Consider the following 22,396-nt stretch of genomic DNA (forward strand, 5'->3'; position numbering starts at 1 on the left):
ACAACACATGCAAGCGGTCAAGTTTGTCTGAAATATATAGATCAACAAAATAAATCGTGTAAAATGTATATGCGACCGAAAAATGGGCGTGGCTTACAGCTAAATCTCGATGACACAAGTTGATCTGTAGGGATTTACATATGTATGCCAGCTTGGGTAATGGATCAACATATCCGGGGTGGATCAACAAATGCAAACGGATCAACATATACCTGGCGTACCGTCGCGCGAGATCAACATAGTACGAGAGGGGATAAATATATATATATATATATATATATATATATATATATATATATATATATATATAGGTCCCACAACATTTATTGCGTCCGTGCGTAAATCCGTCTTTGGGCGTCCAGCACTTCTAGTTCTTTTTTTTAGATTGTTTTTGTGAATATTGCACTATGTTTTACTCACGATTATCGCTAATATCACATTTTTTTAATATTCATAATAATGCAGGTTTTGATGTTTATTACACTCTCATACATTTCTAGCGTCACGTACATACTCACGTCCGGGTGTATATTTTTTGTATATTGAAGGTTCCTTTTAATATAGGTTTCACGTCCGTTCACTCTAATTTAATTGTTACGTCTGCCGTATATTGCTGACTATTCTAATAAAGGTCTCACGTCCATACTGAATAATATATTCTTGCGTCCGAGTGTATATTATTTGTTTGTTACATGGCGTTTTGAAGGTCGATTTAATTTTTACGTCTTCCGTATATACGGCCCTTAAGACTCTTGGATTTGTTTTGAGAGTTTCAAAAGGTAAATTTAGGCCGTTGTTATGCCCCTTATATTATTAAACCCCTTAGGATTACATGACTTATTCTGATATGGGAGATATATTTCACCTTAAAAATAATCAATATAAATATTGTTTATTTTAATTCTTTTAAATATCGAGACAAATAGACATCTATAATTTTTGCAATCTTTTCTTTATTTTGAATATCTACTTATGTGAGACTTCTTATCATTTTTACCAATGTATCTTATTTTATTATAGGCTTTTGTTGTAACATTTTACTTTTTTTCTTTCTATTTTGTTTTCTCTATTGTTTTAATTTTGAAGAATTTATAATAACTGCGATACTCAACTATTAAACTAGAATGTAAACGTCTATTAGGTGTAATAAATAAATTAACAAATAAATAAACAACACAAAATATTTCTTACTTTTCTAGTGAAGTGTTCACGTTCATAGTGAATTAATTAATTAATTACAGCATCTGTGGTTGAGAGATAAGACTCTCGACTCGCAATCCGAAGCCCGTAATCTGACGGTCAAACCCGGCGTGCGCAAATAAATTTTTATTTGTTTGTGTTATTTCACAATTAATACATTAAACATAATATAAAGTGTGTTTGCAGCACGTTCCAGAGTGAAATATACTCTCAGTATCGCCCTGGTGTGTGACCACCATTCCGAATGGAAACGTTATTTCCAAGCTTTTGCCGTGTTTGGTGACCAGATATAAATAGCCAGGTACTTTTCTACATTTCTCTTCCTCATCTTCTTCCCCTCCCCAATACCTTCACCCTAGTACTCAGATTGGGGATGCCACAGTCTCGCTGTTCCAGACGGGAGCGGTTGAGACTCTTGTGCGGTATATAAAAAATATATGTATATATATTTATGTTTTATTTTTTTGACATCCAAAAACACACCAGACCTGACAACAAACTGTTTATTGATAGTGAGAAGTTTGAATGAATATCTTGTTGCACCTTGTATACAAACGTACCTACTGGGCGCAGGCGTGCGACAATTTTTTTTACAACGATATCCTTAGTAAAAATGTATCATTTCATAACGCGCCAGTTCGCTCCATTGCAGAGGGCGGTCGGACATTTTTAGGTCGGGATATCAATTTACCGTCCACTGTAAACCATCTTACAAAAATGTCCACCCGCGCAAGGCGCTTTTTAGTTCTGAGTGCTAAGTGGCAACGTTGTAAATGAACTGAATGTTGCCAAATCTGGGGTTTTGCTTCACCAAGGACTCAAACAATACATAAAAATGTACAAATTCGCCAACGGCCATGAGGACGCAATACTATCGACGAAATGCGTGGACGCAGCACGGCCGTCGTTATGTATACAAAATAATATCTACTCGTGATTGCTCACGAGGATACAATACCATCGACGCAGAACTTCTGCCGTTACGTATTCAATATAATAATATCTGTTTTTATATTTAACTTAATTAGTTCAACCTCAAATTGCAATATTTTAATTAATGAGTTAAACTTATTTATACCATTAAGTTCAAAATAAAAATATTTTTTTTATTTTTATTTCTTAACAACTTTAGTGTTACAATATTTACAACATAATATTAAATAATATTTAAATCACTTTTCTGATAAGTAAGATGCTTGTGCTTAGGAGAGGACAACAATATATTTTTACATATTTATATTGCAAATATTATTACAAAAACTATTAATAGCCTTACAAGAAAATACAATAAAAGTAATAAAAACAGGTTAGTTATAAATAATACCAAGGAATGATAAGCAGAAACATAATATGTGGAGTTTATTAAGCAGAATTGATTTGAAAGTACCTACACGGCACACACGCTCATGTAATCTAGTAAAATAAAAATGCTTGTCTTAGAAGAATATGTTCAACATATGTATAATAACATTCTCTCTGATTATATTTTCAATGTAACCAAAATAAATATAAAAACTATATTAAAAATGTATTAAACGTGTAACAAACTGCATAAAATGTTATTATATTATGTAATGACATATATTATGTAGTATTACGTTATAATAATCTCCTGCTATAATAATCTCCAGTTAAAATAATCTCATGTTATAATAATCTCCCTCTTGAATAACGTTATATTTTTACAAAATGAAACAATACTATGTTTTAAACCACTTTATATTTATTTTATACAATATTTGGGTTCAATCCAAACCGGTCGACGAAATATAAATAAAAATAAAGTGGTTTAAAACAAAGTATTTGTTTCATTTTGTATAATGTCAAGCCACTAAGTGTTTGCTTTCTTCGATAAATTTAATATTTTTTAGTTCTTGTAAGTATAGTTTTTAAATTTTTACATACATAATAGAATAGAATATTGCGGAAATCTGCAATTGGTTTCTCAGTTAGGTAAATTACACGTGTATAAATGAACCACATTGTAAACTGTTGATTTCCCTGAAATAAAATAAATAAATAAATAATTTAAAACAATAAGAAAATTTTTTAGGTGGTATTAGAGAATTTTAAATTGTTTTTTTTGTAACTGTCATAATTTTCCTCAGATATATCCAGGAGTAATTTATTGAATAATTTTATACCGTTAAATAAATAATGATGTTTTGCTGTAGTAGTTCGAACTAGTGGTACGGTTAGTCCTCCAATATAAATAATTATTTAGCTTAAAATTAATTATGGAATATTATTTTTATCAAATAAATCTTTATTTAATTGAAGTTCTTAATGTACGAGTATTTTTGTCATAAATTTTTGTGAGAAGGGGAACCGGGAAACCTTGGAAAACATTTATTGTTGGATAGTTATATGGCTTTTTTAAATATGATTTTTATTAATATTTTTTGAATTGTCACAAGTTGACGTAGGTATGATTTATACGCACCCCCCCTCGCAAACCACGATTTCATATTTTAGTAGTGTAGAATGTGCAAGTGCAAAATAAATACCTTTAAGTATTTTTAATGGTACAGTATTTCTAAGTCTAAAAAACATAAAGATGAGTTTTCTCATTCTGTCTACTGTGGAGTTTATTTGACTTTTCCATTTGATGTTATTATCGATAATTATTCCAAGATGTTCACAGCTTAAGCACCCTGATCAAGTTTCTGAAGGAATCGCTTGGGTACCTACTGGACTATAAGGGTATAACGAGCTATGTATTCGATACATGCGATTATATTTATTGGCTAATTATTTAGATTCATTAATTGACAAACAGTTTGCGTTACATATTAGTATTTCGTTAACATTGATATCAGTAAATTTTTCTTTAGCATAGACTAAAATTCCACTACTTTTATTTTTGTGATAATTTGTGACATATTGTTTGTAGTTTGGAATACTTGGTATATTTTTATGTATTGCATGCGAGTGTGCCTCGGATAGTATTAAAAAATCAGGTTGTGGACATAATGTTAAATACATAGGTATACCAGAAGTTCGTCCATGTTCAAATTATACTCCTTATGTTTAAGTGCAAGATTGTTAGTAGATTTATGATATTGTTCTAGATTTTAGTGCATTCGCTGTATGTTTCACATACGTATTCTTCTATATTTTGATTTTTTGTTGATTTCATTTACGTTAAAGTTTTCATTGCATTTATGAAGGTGTGATAAAATATATAGTTATAATTCTATGAATATATTAATAATAATCCTCACAATTTGTGTTACGATATTCTTGCTAGATTTCAATTCATATCTTGAGGTTTTCATTTTATTCTATAAGATTTATTTTATATTCAGATAATATTCGGGAACCTATAAATTGTTTGTTTAATTGACAACAATATTTAATTTAAAATAAAACAATAACTTTGTAAACACCACTTTTATTTTTTATACTTTGTGCCGACCGGGTTTCGCTCCCAAAAAAAACGCTTTTTCTTTAAAAAAAAACAACAACGGACGCAATACTACCAACGTAATGCGTAAACGCATCACGATCGTCGTTATGCATTAAAAACTACGCAGGATGCTTCTTAGTTCTTAGTGTCAAGCGGCATCGTTGTAAATTAACCCAACGTTGCCAAATCTGATGATTTACTCAACCAAACGCTCAAATAATTTATAAAAATGTACTCGTGAATGGCCATGGGGACGCAGTACTATCGAAGTAATGCGTGGACGCAGCAAAATCGTCGTTATACATTAAAAACCACGCAAGACGATTCTTAGTTCTGAGTATCAAGCGGCATCGTTGTAAATTAACCAAATGTTGCCAAATCTGATGATTTACTCAACCAAACGCTCAAATAATATTTAACAATGTACTCCGAATGGCCACGAAGACGCAGCACTATCGACGTAATGCGTAGACGCAGCAAGACCGTCGTTATGTATTCATAATAATATTTCAACGTGATCGGCCAGGGGGACGCAATACTATCGAAGTAATGCGTGGATGCAGCATGACCGTCGTTGTATATTCAAAATAATATCTACTCGTGATCGTTCACTGGGACGCAATACTATCGACGTGATGCATGGAAGCATCATGATTGTCATTATGAGTTAAAAATAGTATATTCTCATGAGCGGCTACGGGGACGCAGTACTATCGACGTAATGCGTGGACGCAGCACGGCCGTCGTTATGTATATAAAATAATATCTACTCGTAATCGGTCTTGAGGACGCAATACTTACGATGTAATGCGTAGACGCAGCATGATCGTCGTTTTATGTATCGAAAATTATATTACTTCGTGGACGCGGCAAGATCGTAGAAATGAATAAAAACATACTCTGCTCGATATATACATCGTGTAGCGAACCTGTCGGCAAAATGTCAAACGTTCAATATTCGTTTCCAGACATTCTGAGACATTTTTTGCTTCCACAAAAATTTTTGCCATACGATTCTACATGGGGTAAGCATCATTCTGGCCAATTTTGAGGTCAAAACATTGTAGCGTCCGTCTATCGGACGCTGTAAGTCGGTGGACGCTGCAATGCTATGGAGTTTTTAGGGGTCGGACGCAACAAATGTAGCGGGATATATATATATATATATATATATATATATATTGTCCTCTTCCCGTATTATGTTGATCCAGTAAGAAGTTGTTAGACTAAGTTGATCCACCTTTAACACCATATAACTTGGCTATTATGGAATACATCTGAATGAATTGACAACAGTGGTACAATAATTATCAATGTTGCCAGTTTGCCAGAAAAACCATTTGATATACTGTTAATAAAATTTTCAAAATTTGTATGGAAATCGGATGCATAATTTATGTTGATCTACCCAAATTGGCATACTTATGTTGATCTCATATATATTGATCTATTCCCGTAGTATGTTGATCCAGGTAAGAAGTTATTAGACAAAGTTGATCTGTGTCCCTATATATGGTTTTACTAAATGAACCAATCAAGGGGCAATCGGTGGACTGTTCATCACAAGGTTTTATGTGGTTCCGTAATCTTTTGTGATATTGAACTCAAAGTATTAGTCTCTAGAGTCGAATATCGCATGAAATGACTGTGAAATGGTACCGTTTCAAATCAAAATGACGTGTGTTGCTTGAATTGTTTATAAGAAATGTATGCGTATTTAGATCGAAACGAAAATTTCGCAAAAACAAATCCATAAAAAAATCATAACTTAGCAGGGGTACACGGGTTCATAGGGTGAGGTTTGTCTAGGTCCTGGCGGCGGATGCGTTTTCCCATCTACTGCGTGGCGGGCCGGATCGAAATAAACTGGTTGAGGGATATCTTTCGACCACAAAAATCCAAAATGGCGGCAAAAGGAATAATGTTATGTAGGAAATTTTGAACCTGTATCTTTTACCATCTCTCCTGATTACGCTTCGTGACTTAGTAGGGGAGGCCGGGTTCTTGGTTATAATGGGTAATTAATGGATGGTTGGACGCGGTTGGAGCTAACTAAAAACTGTCCAAAGAAGCGAAGCTAGCAGTCCACAATGGAGTGCTGGTACCTACCCTAATATATGGAAATGAGGCATGGAATTGGCAGAAGAAGGCTGAAAGTAGACAGAATATGATGCCATGCCTCACTTCCATATATTAGGGTAGGTACCAGCACTCCATTGTGGACTGCTAGCTTCTTTGGACAGTTTTTTCTCCAACCGCGTTCAATCATCCATTGATTACCCATTTTAAATAATTACCCATTATAATCAAGAACCCGGCCACCCCTACTAAGTCACGAAGCGTAATCAGGAGAGGTGGTAAGAAGTTCAAAATATACCATATAACATTATTCCTTTTGCCGCCATTTTAGATTTTTATGGCCAAAAGGTATCCCTCAACCAGTCTCTTTCGATCCGGCAAGTCCACAATGGAGTGCTGGTACCTACCCTAATATGTGGAAGTGAGCATGAAACTGGCAGAAGAAGGCTGAAAGTAGACTGAATACTGTAGAAATGAGATCCCTGAGGCATATGTGCGGTAAAATCATGTATGACGAAATGTGCGTATGCTGTGTCTATTCTAGGGGTATTTTATTAGAGCCTGTTTATATATGAACGGGTCGTTTCTCCAACTCGTTTTATCGTAAGTCGGCTCGCATGTGGAACGAGCTATCGGCATCTGTTTTTCCTCCTCCATATAATCCGGGCCTCTTTAAGACCCGCATTAATAAATTCATTCCTACAGACCCTACCTTAACCCGCCCCATAACGCTGCCCAACTGGGTGGCGACATAGTTTCTCTGTATTTAACGTGTAAAGACAGGGGCGCTCTAGTGAGATGTGTCACATAAAAAAGTCATACCTCCGAATTTGAATATGGAGACATACAAAATGATCTATATTATAAGTTATAACCAATGAATTCACACAATTTTTATCGATTATCACTTTTTATTAGGATTTAAAAAAAATCGTAAACTTTATAATCACATAACTCTTGAAAAGAAAGTCCCAATGATTGGCATAAATCATTCAAATCGAATAAACATTATTTTTTAAATATTAATATTCTGTTTAAATTATTGTCACATCTTACCGGAAATCGTTATATTTTAAAGTTCTCTAAATAAAATTAAATCTTCTTATTTAAAAGAATTATCTCACATTTAATATTATTTAAACAATATGACCGGAAGTCGGCATCTTTCAGTGGAATATACTAAAAAAACACCACAAGGTGGTTACAAATGCAATTATATTTAATCAATTTTTTCGATTATATTTTATGTGAAGAATTTTTCACAGAGGCCCAATGAATATTAATGAAATACAATGAAATCACTTGCTTCATCGGTAGAGGAGACCAAAGCCAATTGAACCAATTTGACTTTAACATTTTCTACGTCTTGCATATAAAGTTTACGAAAAAAATACTTATAATCAACGTCAGACAATTTAACTGCCCACCAAATTCGTATATGATCTTTTTTCAATCTCATATAAATTAAGCTATATTCTCATAAACCAATTGAGTGAAATGCTGCAATGACCCCGACCCCGGGGTTAGTATTAGTTTAATTTAGTTAGGATTAGTTTAAACTTACTCTTCAAAATTTCATTTTTTTTTAACGTAATACACTATATATCCTCAAGAAAATCTGTTTAATCACGAACCGTAACTACTTGATGTAATAAAAAAAGAAAAACAAATATATGTTAATATCATAGTTTGCTTTAATCTCGATAAAAACAGAAGAAGAAAAAGTTTTTTTTTATGAATGAGATAAAACTTTACCCCAAACAACGTGTAAATATATTAATTAAAATCAAAATATAAACTTCACATTAGGAAAGAGGACAACGAACAAATAATTACATTGACTAAGTGTTACGGACGGACATGCACTTGAGCAAGACTTGGGAGCTGTACTCACAGAAACTTTAAAAAAACTTGGGTTTATTTGTAGTACGGGGTCAATTATTATTATTATTATTATGTAATGAGCAGGCAGCATTCTGCTGATGCGCTCATATCTGATTTTACAACAAGTTTGACAGTAATTGAGTTGTACTGGTATAATTATCCCCCGAAAACATTAAAACGGAAACAATATAAACTACTTTTTTAAAAGAAAGACATACATTCCCGGGTTTCGAATAACCTGGCAATATTTGAAAATCTCCTACTACCACCACAGTCAGCTGAAAATGTTGCTTGTGTTGTGATGGAGGACTTAGCCAGCCCAGGAATTGAACACACTACGCCGCGCCTGGGTGGGACCCAAACGCGATGTCAACTCGGCCACCGACCGGTCTAAAATATGACAGAGATCGCTCCAGTGGATAAGTAATAAAACGTAGTTTATAGGCAGTTTATAAAAAAAAAATTGTCTAAAGAAACAGATACATTTTTAAAACAGTAATAAATAAAGTACATTCTGGAATCGTTAATAAGTCGTTTTGAAATATTTAGCCGTGTTAAGTAATCAATAGTATCCGGAAACGCGGTGGCAAAACGTGGAATTCCATAGCCGTTTTTAATTTATTAAAAATATTTATAAAATCAAAGACAAAACAATTAAATGTATTCTAATCAGGGTGTCGTTATAACAAAAAAACGCCGACATGGATATATCGCGGCGCGGGCGGCCACGCAGCTGCATTATCTTAACAACGAAGTTTAGGTCTGATCAAATTCACAATAAAGTATTATTTTTTAACGAAATTAGTTTTAATACAGAGAATATCCAAATAAACCTTTTTTGTGTATAAAAACATATCGGCTTCTTTGTCTGGATGTGGTGTGATTTGATTTGTATTTTTTTATGAAACATTATTATGAAGCATCGAAGAATTATCAATATTTAAATAAAAAAATATTGAAGTGTTTTACGCTCTCCTCTAGCTGGTATTAGTATAACATGCAGGTGTTCGGTTCTAGACAAACTGTGAAAAAAATCAGCTTCTCATTGGGTGGTCATGTAAAATGAGTGTTATTCATTGATGTATTAATGTCACATGTTAGTCTGCTATTGTTACAATAATATTGAAATTTTGCCATTTTGCCGTGCTAAAAACACTTTATTCAACTTCTCGAAATTAGCTGTAGATTTTTAGTTTTGAATACCACACCAGAGTCCTAACTGCTCCCGTCTGGAGCCAGTGAGACTATGGCATCCTCAATTGGGGTTGTTGTGAGACTGAAGATATTGTGAACCTCGAAGGAGATGAGGAAGTTGGGAGAGTACTTGGCTCTTCAGATCTGGTTGCCAAACACTAATTGTAAAATAGTACAAATTAATTTTAGTAAAATTTATTTGAGCCCGCGACCTTCGGATTGCTAGTCGATAGCCTTACCCCTCGATAACGGAGGCCGTCATTTAGGAACGTTTTAAATTATGTTTTACATTTGAAAGTAGACGTTTATTACAATTTGGGAGGAGGGTATGTGCACCGCCGCCCCGGGAACCATTTATTGGATAACCTACACTTCTGCCATAGGTCTCCCCAAGTTGTTGGATATGTTTGGTGACTTATCAGGTGTGCCCGAGTTTATGGGGTGAGGTATGTGAGGGGCTTGGCGGCGGATGCGCCTGCCTAATAACTGCGTGGTGGGCCGGATCGATTAGTCCTCTTTCAACGCATCGCCTTGCAACGCAGTAGGAGAGTTGGATTCTTATGTATATCACTCAATCACACTGAACCCCAGATTACTACCCACCCATCATACCTATTTACTTCCCAGAACCCACTCTCCTTCCTTTCCTTCAAAATTCCCCCAACACAGCATTCACAAAGATGACATAGGCCCTGAGGGTTACGATTTTCCTCAGGGCCTCCTGAGTGGATATGTTGTAAAAAATATAAGAAATAAACAACAATCTCGCTAAACGTTGACGGTGACCTATGGTAGGGGTGTTGGTTATCTAATAAATGGTTCCCGGGGCGGCGGTACACATAATTGTAATAGTTCTCGAGGGCTCTGATGTACAGACATTATGGCTCTTGTTGATTGACGAACATATACTAAAAAATCGTTGGTTGGAATCGTAGCTTGAAATGACTTTAGCCATGTTTAGTAATAAACAAATTAGAATAGATTTTTTAGCAATCATAATTTAAAATTTGTAAAATTTAATTCTCACCAATCTAATCGCCGCAATTTTAATAGGCACATATTATGGATATTACGCTTTGTTTCAACTTAATCATTACAAGAAACTTACGTCGGGAGAGATGGTAAAAGATACATTAAAATAAAATTTTATTCAATCAAAGTTCAAAATTTCTCTTTTAAAATGACCCAGACAAACCTCACCCTATGAACCCGAGCACCCCTGCTAAGTCACGAAACGTAGTAAATGATGTATTAAATTTACAATTTTTGTTTAATCAAGTTCAAAAGATTTTTTTAGCATGGATTTGACGTTTGCGAAAGTTCCATTTCAATATAAATACTCGTGAGGCAGTCTATCCTCTGTAAGTATAAAGTCATTTTCATAGAATATGGATGTACTAACAGGATCTAAAAAGTACGACAACGCGCGCGAAATTGGCGGTTAAGTTACAACGCATGCAAGCCGTCAAGTTTGTCAGAAATATATAGATCAACAAAATAAATCGTGTAAAATGTATATGCGACCGAAAAATGGGCGTGGCTTACAGCTAAATCTCGATGACACAAGTTGATCTGTAGGGATTTACATATGTATGCCAGCTTGGGTAATGGATCAACATATCCGGGGTGGATCAACAAATGCAAACGGATCAACAAATACCTGGCGTACCGTCGCGCGAGATCAACATAGTACGAGAGGGGATAAATATATATATATATATATATATATATATTTTTTTTTTTTTTTTTTAATATGTCATATAAAAATTAGCATGGAAGGTTTGCAAGTAACTTGTTAATGCAATTTCTTTTTTTGTTCATTAGCCACGTATTAAAGTATTTATATGTACATTTCCTGTTGATTTGAGTTGTATGTTGTGTTTCTTTTAAGAAAATATTGAATATGGAAGGTGCGAGGTAAGATTAATGTTTTTTAGCAAGAGTGGATTTAATTTTTGGCACTTGTAAATGATTGTTAGATTTAGCTCTAGTTTTCTGGGAGTGAGATATGTGTGAAGGTGACGATTTTATGCAATTTGTATGGATAATTTTTTTTATGAATAGCTTCCTGATATCAAGTATTTTATTTTTAATTAAAAGATTTTCAGTGGGATAAATATATGGTTTTTTGAACATAGTTCTAATAAGTGCTTTATGAGCTGTATTAAGTAGTTTGATGTATGTGTCTGCGGCACCACCCCATGCCGATATACCATAAATTAAAATGCTTTGACAAAGGGAAAAGTAGACATTTTTTAGTAGTTTAAGTGACATAATGTTTCTAATCGTTTTAAAAATGTATGTTTGTTTCCGGATTCTCATTGCAAGTGAAATTATGTGAAGTTCCCATTTTAGTTTGCAATCCACTGTTAAACCAAGATACTTAATATTATCCGAATGTTCAATTTTTTCGCAGTCGCAGTTTTTGGTTTGTGATGTAGTACATGGATACAGGTGTAAAAACGGGACGGTTTTTGGTTGCCCGATATTTGTTTTACTGAATGTTAGAAATTTGGTTTTCGAGGTGTTTAGGGTAAGAAGATTTTTGTCGAGCCATTTTTTTTATCTCCATCATACCAAATTCGGCGCTCTTAAATGCCTTTTCCCAAGATTGCTCTTTAAAAAGAAGTACAGTATCATCTGCGTAGCTGATCACATTATAGCAGAGTGTTGGAATTTTAATATCAGTGAGACCATTAATATAGATAAGAAAAAGAATAGGGCCTAAGACACTACCCTGAGGCACTCCGTACTTTATTTCTGCTGTGTCACTCAAGCATTTATTAAGTTCAACTATTTGTTTCCTATTTTTTGTATAACTGATGAACCATTTGAGCGGTTTTCCATTGATGCCAATATTTTTAAGTTTTTCGTATAGCATATCATGAGATATGGTGTCAAAGGCTTTAGCCAGATCTAGAAAAACTCCAATTACTTTAGATCCCTTATCTACATGTTTTACAATGAAGTTGGTTAATTCAGAAATTGCCTGTTCTGTGCCCATTTTTGCCCGAAAACCGAATTGATGACTTGATAGTAAGTTGTGTTTATCGAGGTAGGATAGCAGTCTTTTTTTCATTGCTTTTTCTAGGAGTTTTGATAGAGAGTTAAGTAGTGAAATAGGTCTGTAGTTGGAGATTAACGTTTTGTCTCCAGATTTATGGATCGGGGTAATACTGGCAATTTTAAGTTTGTCAGGTACAACACATTGGAAGAAACTTTGATTAAATATATGTAGGAGAGGTATACCGATATATTCTCGTAGATTAATCAGGATTTGGTTAGATATGTTGTCCGGGCCAGGTGCACACTGAGTTTTGAGAGAAAGAATGAGTTCGTTAATTTCTTTTTTATTTATTTTATAAATGTTAAAGGAACGATTTGGTCGCAAGGAGGAACTTTCTTTGACAAGTAGCTCTTCTGTCGTGTGGTTCTTTGTAAGTATTTTTTCCGCTAAATCTAAGCCAACGTTGGAAAAATGATAATTAATGTGATTTGCAATTTTTTTGGGTTCTTTTTGTGTTAAACAGATTTCCCCATCGACTAACAATTTATTAATAGAAGTACTGTTCTTAGGTTTTGAATAAGCGGCATCTTTGATAACTCTCCATATCTTTTTTGTGTCTCCTCCGGCATTATCTATTTCTTTCCTGTAGAACTCATGTTTCGCCTGCTTTACTAGTCTATTACATAGGTTTCTGTATAATAAATAATTGTGTTTTAGTTTACTGTCCATTGGGTTTTTGTTTACTCTTGCATGCATTATATTCCGTTTGTGTATACTTTTTACTAGCCCTGCTGTAATCCATGGTTTAATTTGAAGTGTTTTGTGAGTAGTGTTTTTACGTGTTTTTATTATAGTGTGTTTAGTGGTAAACGTATTCAGGGTTAATAGAAATTCATTTAGCGCTTTATTTGGATCCGTTTCTTTTAGAGTTGTAATCCAAGATTCGTGACTTATATCAGAGCTAAGTGCTTTGAAATCTATGATATGCTGTGACGTATTTGTATATATTTTACGTTTTATTTCATTTTTCAATCGCATACCGAGTGTGGTGGTGAAATGGTCAGTAACGGTGGAATGAATAGTGGATGAGATGGTTTTATTTTTTGTTTTAACAAAAATATGATCAATACAGGATTTTGACTCTAGTGAGGTTCTTGTCGAAGAATTTATAGTTGACTGAAGGCCATAGTGAGCTAGTAGACTTAGATATTCGTTAGTTTTGGGTTTACAGTTAAGAAGGTTTATATTTATGTCTCCTGCTAAGATGAGTTGTTGAGTATTTTTATTGTTTTCCATGAGTAGTTGTAAAGAGTTTAGGAAAGGTGATATATTTTTGTAGAATGGGGGCCTATAAATAGCAAAAATAGATAAATCTGATCCTAGAGATATTTTGACGCAATTTGCTTCTGTTAATTTTATTTCCGATAGAGAAGAGTTCAGCGAGTCCTTAATAAAGATAACGATCCCATCATTTTGGTTCAGTTTAGTAGTTGTGTGGAAAGTCGTATATCCTAATATGTTAATGTCAGTGAAAGTTTCGTCTATCCAACATTCGCTTAAAATGATAATATCGAAATGAGTGTTAAGGTCTTGTAAAAATACTGCAAAATTGTCAAAGTTTTTTTGAATGCTTCTAATATTTTGAGAAATTATGTTCAGGGAGTTATTTTCGGCGACGGTTGCTTTAAAATCTGTAGTATTGGTGAAAGTGTGTTCTACATTACATGATATTTCAAAATCAATATTCAGTGTTGAAGCCATTTTAGAGGATGAATATTGCGTTCTATTATCTCTGTCGCAATTTTAGATGGAGTAGCCGTATAATGCAAGTATACCCACAATGATAAGATTTGGAAATGTACAGATGTGTGTGTGGTGTTTGAGTAAAATATTATGTGTATGCTTGTATTGGTGAGTCATAGTGTGAGAGGAATATTTTCAGATGTAATGTGTATATCATATAGCTCGCGATTCTGATGTTTGGCGTACGTAGACCCTTCCCGCTTTAACCCATACGTAAGCTAGCTTTTTTCCGTAGCCGTCTTTTTCGCCAGGTAAAGTAAGCGTTTATTTGTCGACGTTAGGTGTTCCGATATATAAACCGGAGTGCGCGGTCCGGAGAGGCCTAAGGAGCTCGTGTTGAGTTTGTCTTCATTCGTGGTAGCGTTCAAATTGTTTTTTTTTACACAATTTAAGAATTCATCTCTTAAGTGAATGTCTTTGAACCGCACAATTATTGGCCGGGTTTTTGTTGGAGCTTGCCTACCAGGAGCTCTAAAGGTTGTTTCGATGTCATTTTTAGTGGTGGTTGTGCGTATTTCTTGATTTATCTTGAAAATAATGTTTTGTAACTTTTCACCTTCAGCCTCAGGTATTCCTCTTATTTCGGCAGCGAAATTTTTTTGTTGGCGTTCTTGATCGTCTAGTTTAAACTCGAGCATTGTAACTTTTGCTTCAAGTTCCATGTTTTTCTTTTGGATTGAATCTATTGTTTTCATTTTGAGGATTGTCTTTTTCAATTCATCCTCAAATCCCTCCATTTTTGAGTTGAAAAAGGTCAATGAATTCTTGAATTCTTTGAATTCATCATATAATACTGCCACTTTTGTTTGGATGCCCTTGAAATCTTGGAGTTCCATCTTGATTTGTCGGAGCTCCTCCATTAGAAGAGTTTCCCCTGGACTTAGTCCTGGTTTGCTGACGTTGGCAGGAGGCGGTGCGATCTCTTTAGATGTAACTATAAATAATAACTCATATAGAATAATATCATATGCTTACTTTTACTTTGTATAACCAGAACTCATCAAAAACAATGTTTTCAAAATAACTTGCAGTCTCGTCAAAAGTTACACTATTCATAAACATTCGTCTCTCAGACGTTCAAAGGTCTATAACTTGTCCACAAGACTTCACTGCGAGGCAAGCGAACCCGCGTTACTAATGAACAAGCGATCTAGGAAGGTACTTGAGAGATCATCATTCTATCTCTTTCACTCGAGACACTAGAAACAAATTTATGTTTTGCTCGGTCTGTGGGACGAATGGTTATGAATCTAGGGTTAAATGTGACCGAATGGGATAGGGCCAAATTAGCTCAATGATAAGCGCCTATGCTGAGGTCCTGTGTTCAATTCCTATATGCGATCGAATCTTTTTATTATTTTTATGTTTCGCTAAGAGTCGTAAATATTTTCTTCTATGATTACATAATATTACAATTTCAGATTTTACTCATTAGGTATATTTTATTATATACTCATAGGTAGGTTTCTATATTGTGTTTTCTAGTATTGAAGGGAAAGGAAAAGGAGTAACAGTAGGTGAACATGGAGCATCGAGCTCGTAAGGTGGTGGTAGGTTATAGAAATTGCCTGTTTATTATAGCCTTGAAAGTGACATGTCTGTACATACCCGATGGCCGTGCCGCTCTCAAGCCGGGCCACACGGTGGGCGACCTGCTGGCCATGCTGCGCGCCTAGCACCGCGACACCGACCACTAGTATCTGATGATGAGCATATTATCTAATAGTTGTTTCCTTTGCAGAGGTGACTATCGGCTACCGTGGTGGGTTGCCCCAGCTGACCGTGCCACTGCCGAGCCGGCGCGAGCGCTGCCGCTTCACACTGCGCCCGCTAGGCCATACGGTGGGAGACCTGCTGGCCATGCTGCGCGCCGAGGACCGCGGCATCGACCGCGCGCAGGTCACCAGTGCACAGGGCGTGCGACTTTCCTCCTCGGACACCATCGAATCCCTGCTCGAGGAGGACTTCAGGCTGATCGTCAACGATAATGATTATTATGTCAAGACACCAAAACAGGTTTGTTCGTCTTTTCTCTTATCGATGATAGTTGATGACCACTTTCACAAAGCGTTGAGCACCAGATGGGTCCTTCAATTGGTTCTCACATCAAGACTACTGTTTGACTACTATTTAACCCCTCCAGCGTTTCAGGGTCATATATGACCGGGCTTTCATATTTTATAAAAAAAAATTCTGTCACGCGGAAATATACAATTTTTGACGTTAGAAAGAGAAATAATAATTCTTTCCAGTAAAAATATTTAAACTGTAATCCATTCATAAAATCCTAAAAATAACCTAAAATGAATAATTCATATTTCGCCCCGCTATCGTAACTATCGTTTTAACTTTTAAAATTATTTCTTATGTTTTATTATACGAACGAGATAAAACTGAAGGTACAGTTTTTTTACAAATTTCCCTAACAAATCGAATGTGTTTTCAAAATATCGAGTTCTCTCAATTTTTCCATGATTGGAGTAAAAAATTAAGTAAAAATCTGGTTAGCGTTATTGACAAAATTTTTCACGTTTGATATTGAAATTTTATTATTTAGAAATCGTCATGTTTATTTTAAATGGATAAATATGCACCGGAAAAATAATTTTATCTAGTTTTTAAAGCAGTATTTGTTTTTACAGAAAATTATAATGAAAATAAGATGTATATAGCGCATTTGAAATGCACAGAAAACATTGCAAACTTAACACATGTGATGAAAGCACTGAAGGGTTGAGGTTTCTAAACGCCCCCGACTAGCCCTGAAAGCTGTTTATGATATGAAGTTTCTCGCAGTCAATAAATAGTGTTATGTTGTTTAACCTTTGAGTAATTGAGTCGTGTTGCATTTAATCCTTCTTATGCCAACATTTCAAACTATCTTCAGTGTCCATCATAAGGACAGACTTGTTTTCACGATCGATCTGTGTGATATGATGACTCCAAAACTTCTGCATGTAAACTTTTCATGTTATTGATGCCAATGGTCTCGTGTTTCCCTTTTGTAAATATATTTACGGCGCTTCTCGATTTCATAATTTTTAGTTATTCCTCAAAGCGGGAATCGAGACAGATTTTATTAATTGGAAACTATTCTTGACGACATTCAATGGATGGTTAATCCAATATTCTGGGATGTTGAAGGGACAGAGACAGGATTGCTTGCATTGATTGAACGCTGATATCGGGCGCCTCATTATTTCTCAGTCGTTGTCTTTGTTGTCTGCGAAGTAAACCAAGTCAAGATTAAGTTATAATGTCGGGCTTGTGTGTTGGTTAAAATATTTCTCGTTCCAAATAATTTCTATTTTATTTTTCTTTATTTTATTTATTTAACGCCCAGAGGGCTTTTACATGTAGGTGGTACAATTTTAATGACAGACAGTTTTGAAACATGAGAAAGAAATAATAAAAATAAAATTACATTAAAAAAAATATATATGCAAGAAAAAAAAATAAAAATAACAAGAACATTCATTAAAAAATACAGCGATTTGACTGGTTTACAAAAATATAACTTCCATTTAAGAATAGTGCCGAGTCTTTTACGTAATCTACAAAATTCGCAAAGTTAATATTAAATATATCGACATCACTTAAGTATTGGTTTCCCATAGTGTGAAACCGTTGTATTGGGGAGTTCGCAATGTAATTGCGCTTATGTGTGTTGCATAATAATTTTATTCTTAAGTTAGCTCACATCGTCGTGTGTGCTAATAATTTTCCTTATATCACTTTAAGTTATTTTTTGTAACAATTTATTACAGAATTCATGTTTTTTTCCTCTATTACCTATGAATGCGGTGTTAATATTACAAGGCCGGAATGGTGAAGAACCTGACTTATTACCATAATATAGGTACGGTTAAACGAGCCTTGAGTCCGGTTTAAAATATGGTATTAAATATACGGCATCCCCTTACTACTAAGCGTTAAATTGAAAACAAAAAATATTATTATTAGTATGACCCTTTTTCTTTTAGGTGCATAGTTTGAACATTTGCTTGACATTTGTTTCACGCGCCAGACATTTTTGCAGTTTCCTCCTTCGGAAGGCGAAAAATAAACCCTGGCAGAACTTTATTCGCCTGCCTGTAATGGGTTTAATTTACTTTTAGTACCTGAATATTTTCTTACTAACAAAACTTATTTTTAAAAATAAATCCACGAACAATGCATACAGAAGTACCTCAAAAAATACTACTGATTATATCCCACGGTTAAAAAATGTATTTTATGGATTTTATGTTTATTTTTAACATACCTTACATATTATGTTTCGTCTAGTTTGGTGAGCTTTTTGCCTTTTAAGTTAAATATCGCCTGATAGTTTTATGGAATTTGTTACACTTGTTAGCAGCAGCCTCGGGTGTGATATTCTATCATTTATTTTCTCTGAAATATGTGATTTCTGATTGCCATCTCATTAAACTGTGGTAATTTGTTAATTTAATCTAATTAAATTTATAATTATATTGGATCAATTTTAATGCATCTCCCATGAAATTCACGTTCTTTCGTTATGAAAACTGATTTTGATTCGTACTTTTTCATGTTGATTGCTTTAACAGCCTCTAGATGTCTTGTTTAATTCCTTGCTTAGTCTCTCTATGTCAGGGCCAACCGGCGCCCCAGTCAAAAACATTTCGCTCCCGCCGACTGTAAGTAATTATAGTTCATTTCCAGCTTAGCGGGGTCCAATTTTTTGGCAGTTTTTCATTAATAATGTTCAATAAATTATACTAATTTGTATTATCGCCTTATTTTCTCGTTACACGATTTATTTTAAAAGTTTACATTTGTGAACAATGTAAAAATGGGTAAAACAAAATTAATAAATAAATAAAAATTTCATTGTCAATTCAAGGTAGCTTATTCTAAATCTTTCTTGAAACGCTATATTATCACCATTTGTAATTTATTTTTTTTCATTCGTTTTGTAAATTCTTAATTTCTATTACAAACTCGATTTTTATCCTAAAACAGCAGCTTTATCTCTGAAACCGAAATAAAATCTAAGGAAATAAGTCACGTAAGCCTACTGATTGTATAACACGTCTTACCTTTCCGGAGTGTCCTTCAGTTTGGACGTTTGTCAAAATAAATTTTGCGAAAGTAAAGCTTTTTTTACAAAACCTACTACTTTTATTGTATGGCACACTATATTTTTAAAAAATAATAACTTTCGAATCGTTAAATCATTTTTCAAGCTTCAGCCTCAGCAAATAATGGAAAGTTAAACATACTTGAATAGTGATAGATAAAACACTAAGGACGGGTTGTTTCAGAGAATTTGAACAATTCATCAAATTTCAACGTTCATTTTCGGGTTCTGTGAAAGTCCTATTCAAGTTCTGTTATTATATCATTGTAAGCTAGTTGCTTGACAAAACTGAAATAAAAACAGAACTTGAAAAAATCTTTCACAGAACTTGAAAATGAACGTTGAAATTTGATGAATTGTTCAAATTCTCCAAAACAACCCGTCCTAAAAGTCTTACTAAAAAAAAATTGAGAAATTTTTTTATTCAATTGGTAAACGACCGTGCATATGAAAACCTTTCTAATTGAATAAAATAGTTCATGCAAAGACACATACATTGCTTTGTCCAGAGTCAAAGGGGGTTGTTTATCTGTTGTACAAACTTCAAATAATTTCGAAATTTTTCCAAGGTTTATTTAACGTTATATATTTTCTTCATTTTAATGATGTTGTAAAAACAAATACTATTTCAGAAACTAGATAAAATTACCCTTTAGATTTTTGTATTTGACATACACTCTGGTTTTTCAAAATAACTGTCCCTTCACGTTTTATTTCGTTCATACAATATAAATGATTAAATATTATAATAACAATTCCCAGTGAATAACCCAAAAATCAACATTTTGAATCAATTTTATCCATATAAACGTTGATTTTTTTAAACTTTGTATTTATCTACATATGCACGGGGCATTTATGTTACTGAAAAACATCATTTTTATGAAAGTTTTATTAAATTCACGCGGTAAATGTCAATTAAAAAATAATAAGTAGGAAATAACCTCGCTTTTTCCGATAAGATGAAACTATAATATTGTTCACAATATGACATTATTAATGGATTTCAACTGACAAAAATAACACAAATAGTAGTAAATATATTGAATTATACTAATATAATAGTGAATTGGTCATTAGAATAGAAATTATTATTAAACCCATGATTTCAATCACACATGACAAGCGAACACAATCAATCATTCGCGGGGAAATTGACGTGCATGGCGCATATGCTCGTGAAGTAGCGCATGCCCGTAGGTTTGAAATTTTCAATATTTCGGAACATTTTTACTAGTAATTATTCTAAATAAACAGTGTACAATCTTAAACACCGAAACAAAAACACCGTTTAACGAAAGTCGTTGAAAGAGTTGTAAGCAGGATGAAAAATTACAGTTTCTCCATGAACGAGACATATACGTTGTATATCGTGAAAACAGGTAACATTGATCAATTAGAGTGGAGATTCGGAAACCGCCCCGAGGAAAAGTTTTCTTGTGCCGGAAAAAACCCATCGAAATAGCTAATGTTCTTACAACAACTTACCCAGGGAGTTACAATTAGTCTGAATAGCGGCTTTAGCCTATGCACCAACATCTCATACCCGATACGTAACAATATTATTGTCTCTTAGGAGAGTCCGAAGAGAGGGAAAGAGAAAGAGATAAATTAGGCGACGGCCAGAGAGAACGCGAAAAGTGGGTTTGTAACCACCAGAAACAAGCAGAGAACCGGAAACCGGAAGGGGTTGTATCCATAACTTGGCGCGGTGAGCACTGAATACACTAATAAAGCAGTCCCTCGGATCAACTGATTTCGAAACACAAGGACGAGAGAACAAATAATTCATCAGATCCTCTTGTTTTAAGAAAATACTTTTTAAATCGCAAACGCTACTGCACTGGCTATCAATTTTTGCCTTAAAAAATCTTCCTCCCGTTTTTCGCACTTCGCAGTAGTTAAAACTTTGTTTATTCGTAAAAATTTCGTTACTAAATTATCTTATAATGATCTAAAGTTCCTGAGTGGAAATACTGCATAGAAAAAAATCCGTTCTATTTAACAGCATCAACATAGTTACACATTCAGTTCATTGTTCAGTGTGTTTATCGTAACTTTCCTAGTTCAACAATAGGAGGTGCTCTAATAGCATAAACTTGAAAGTTTACCCGTTAACTCTATAAGCAGTTAGGTGTGTAAATTTAGATGGTGCCGACTGTTTGCCGTCAGATAAGTTTCATTGAGAGAATGCTTTAAAGTTAAGATGATAATACGGGTATTAACTCGTAACTAAAAACTCTAGGTAAAAATATTTGTTTTCAAAAATCTGCACGGTATCCGAGAACTCATGGTAGAAGCGGGAAACTGGTGAATACTTTTTAACCCTTTAGTTGCCAAAAAAAAGAAAAGTAAAATAAAAAACAAATTGAAATTCTCAGATCGATAGAATAAAGTTAATAGTGGGGGGGGACCTGGGAGGGGTCTTGTGTCGGGAGGGTCGTGCCGTTTTCAGTCGTTACCATGGTTTGGTCACAACATCGGGGCTTCGCCGTCCGCACGTTTCTTGTAAATGGCCGTTTTTTCGTCGACGCCCAGCGGGCCTGCTGGCTGCACTTCAATCTTGCACCCTCATCTGATTTGAGTATATGCGACTTCTTCCTGTGGGGCTACTTGAAGGAAAATGTTTTTAAACATCGGCCTCACACCTTGGAAGAGCTCAAAGATCGAATTCGGGAGGAAATCGCCGCTACACCCGTCGAGATGTGCCAAAATG

At 34.4% G+C, this 22,396-nt stretch overlaps 1 protein-coding gene across 1 annotated transcript in view; it reads left to right on the forward strand.

The window, feature by feature from the left end:
• The window catches only part of MCU (mitochondrial calcium uniporter), a 245,994-nt gene that overhangs the window by 191,582 nt on the left and 32,016 nt on the right, over nt 1–22,396 (forward strand). Inside the window, exon 3 of the mRNA XM_089637613.1 lies at nt 16,318–16,592. Coding sequence (XP_089493739.1) covers nt 16,318–16,592 — 275 coding nt within the window. The remainder of the gene's footprint in view (nt 1–16,317; nt 16,593–22,396) is intronic.

Source organism: Hesperophylax consimilis, chromosome 1 (assembly GCF_061612785.1).
Source record: "Hesperophylax consimilis isolate HC1 chromosome 1, BYU_Hcon_1.0, whole genome shotgun sequence".
Lineage (NCBI taxonomy): Eukaryota > Metazoa > Arthropoda > Insecta > Trichoptera > Limnephilidae > Hesperophylax > Hesperophylax consimilis.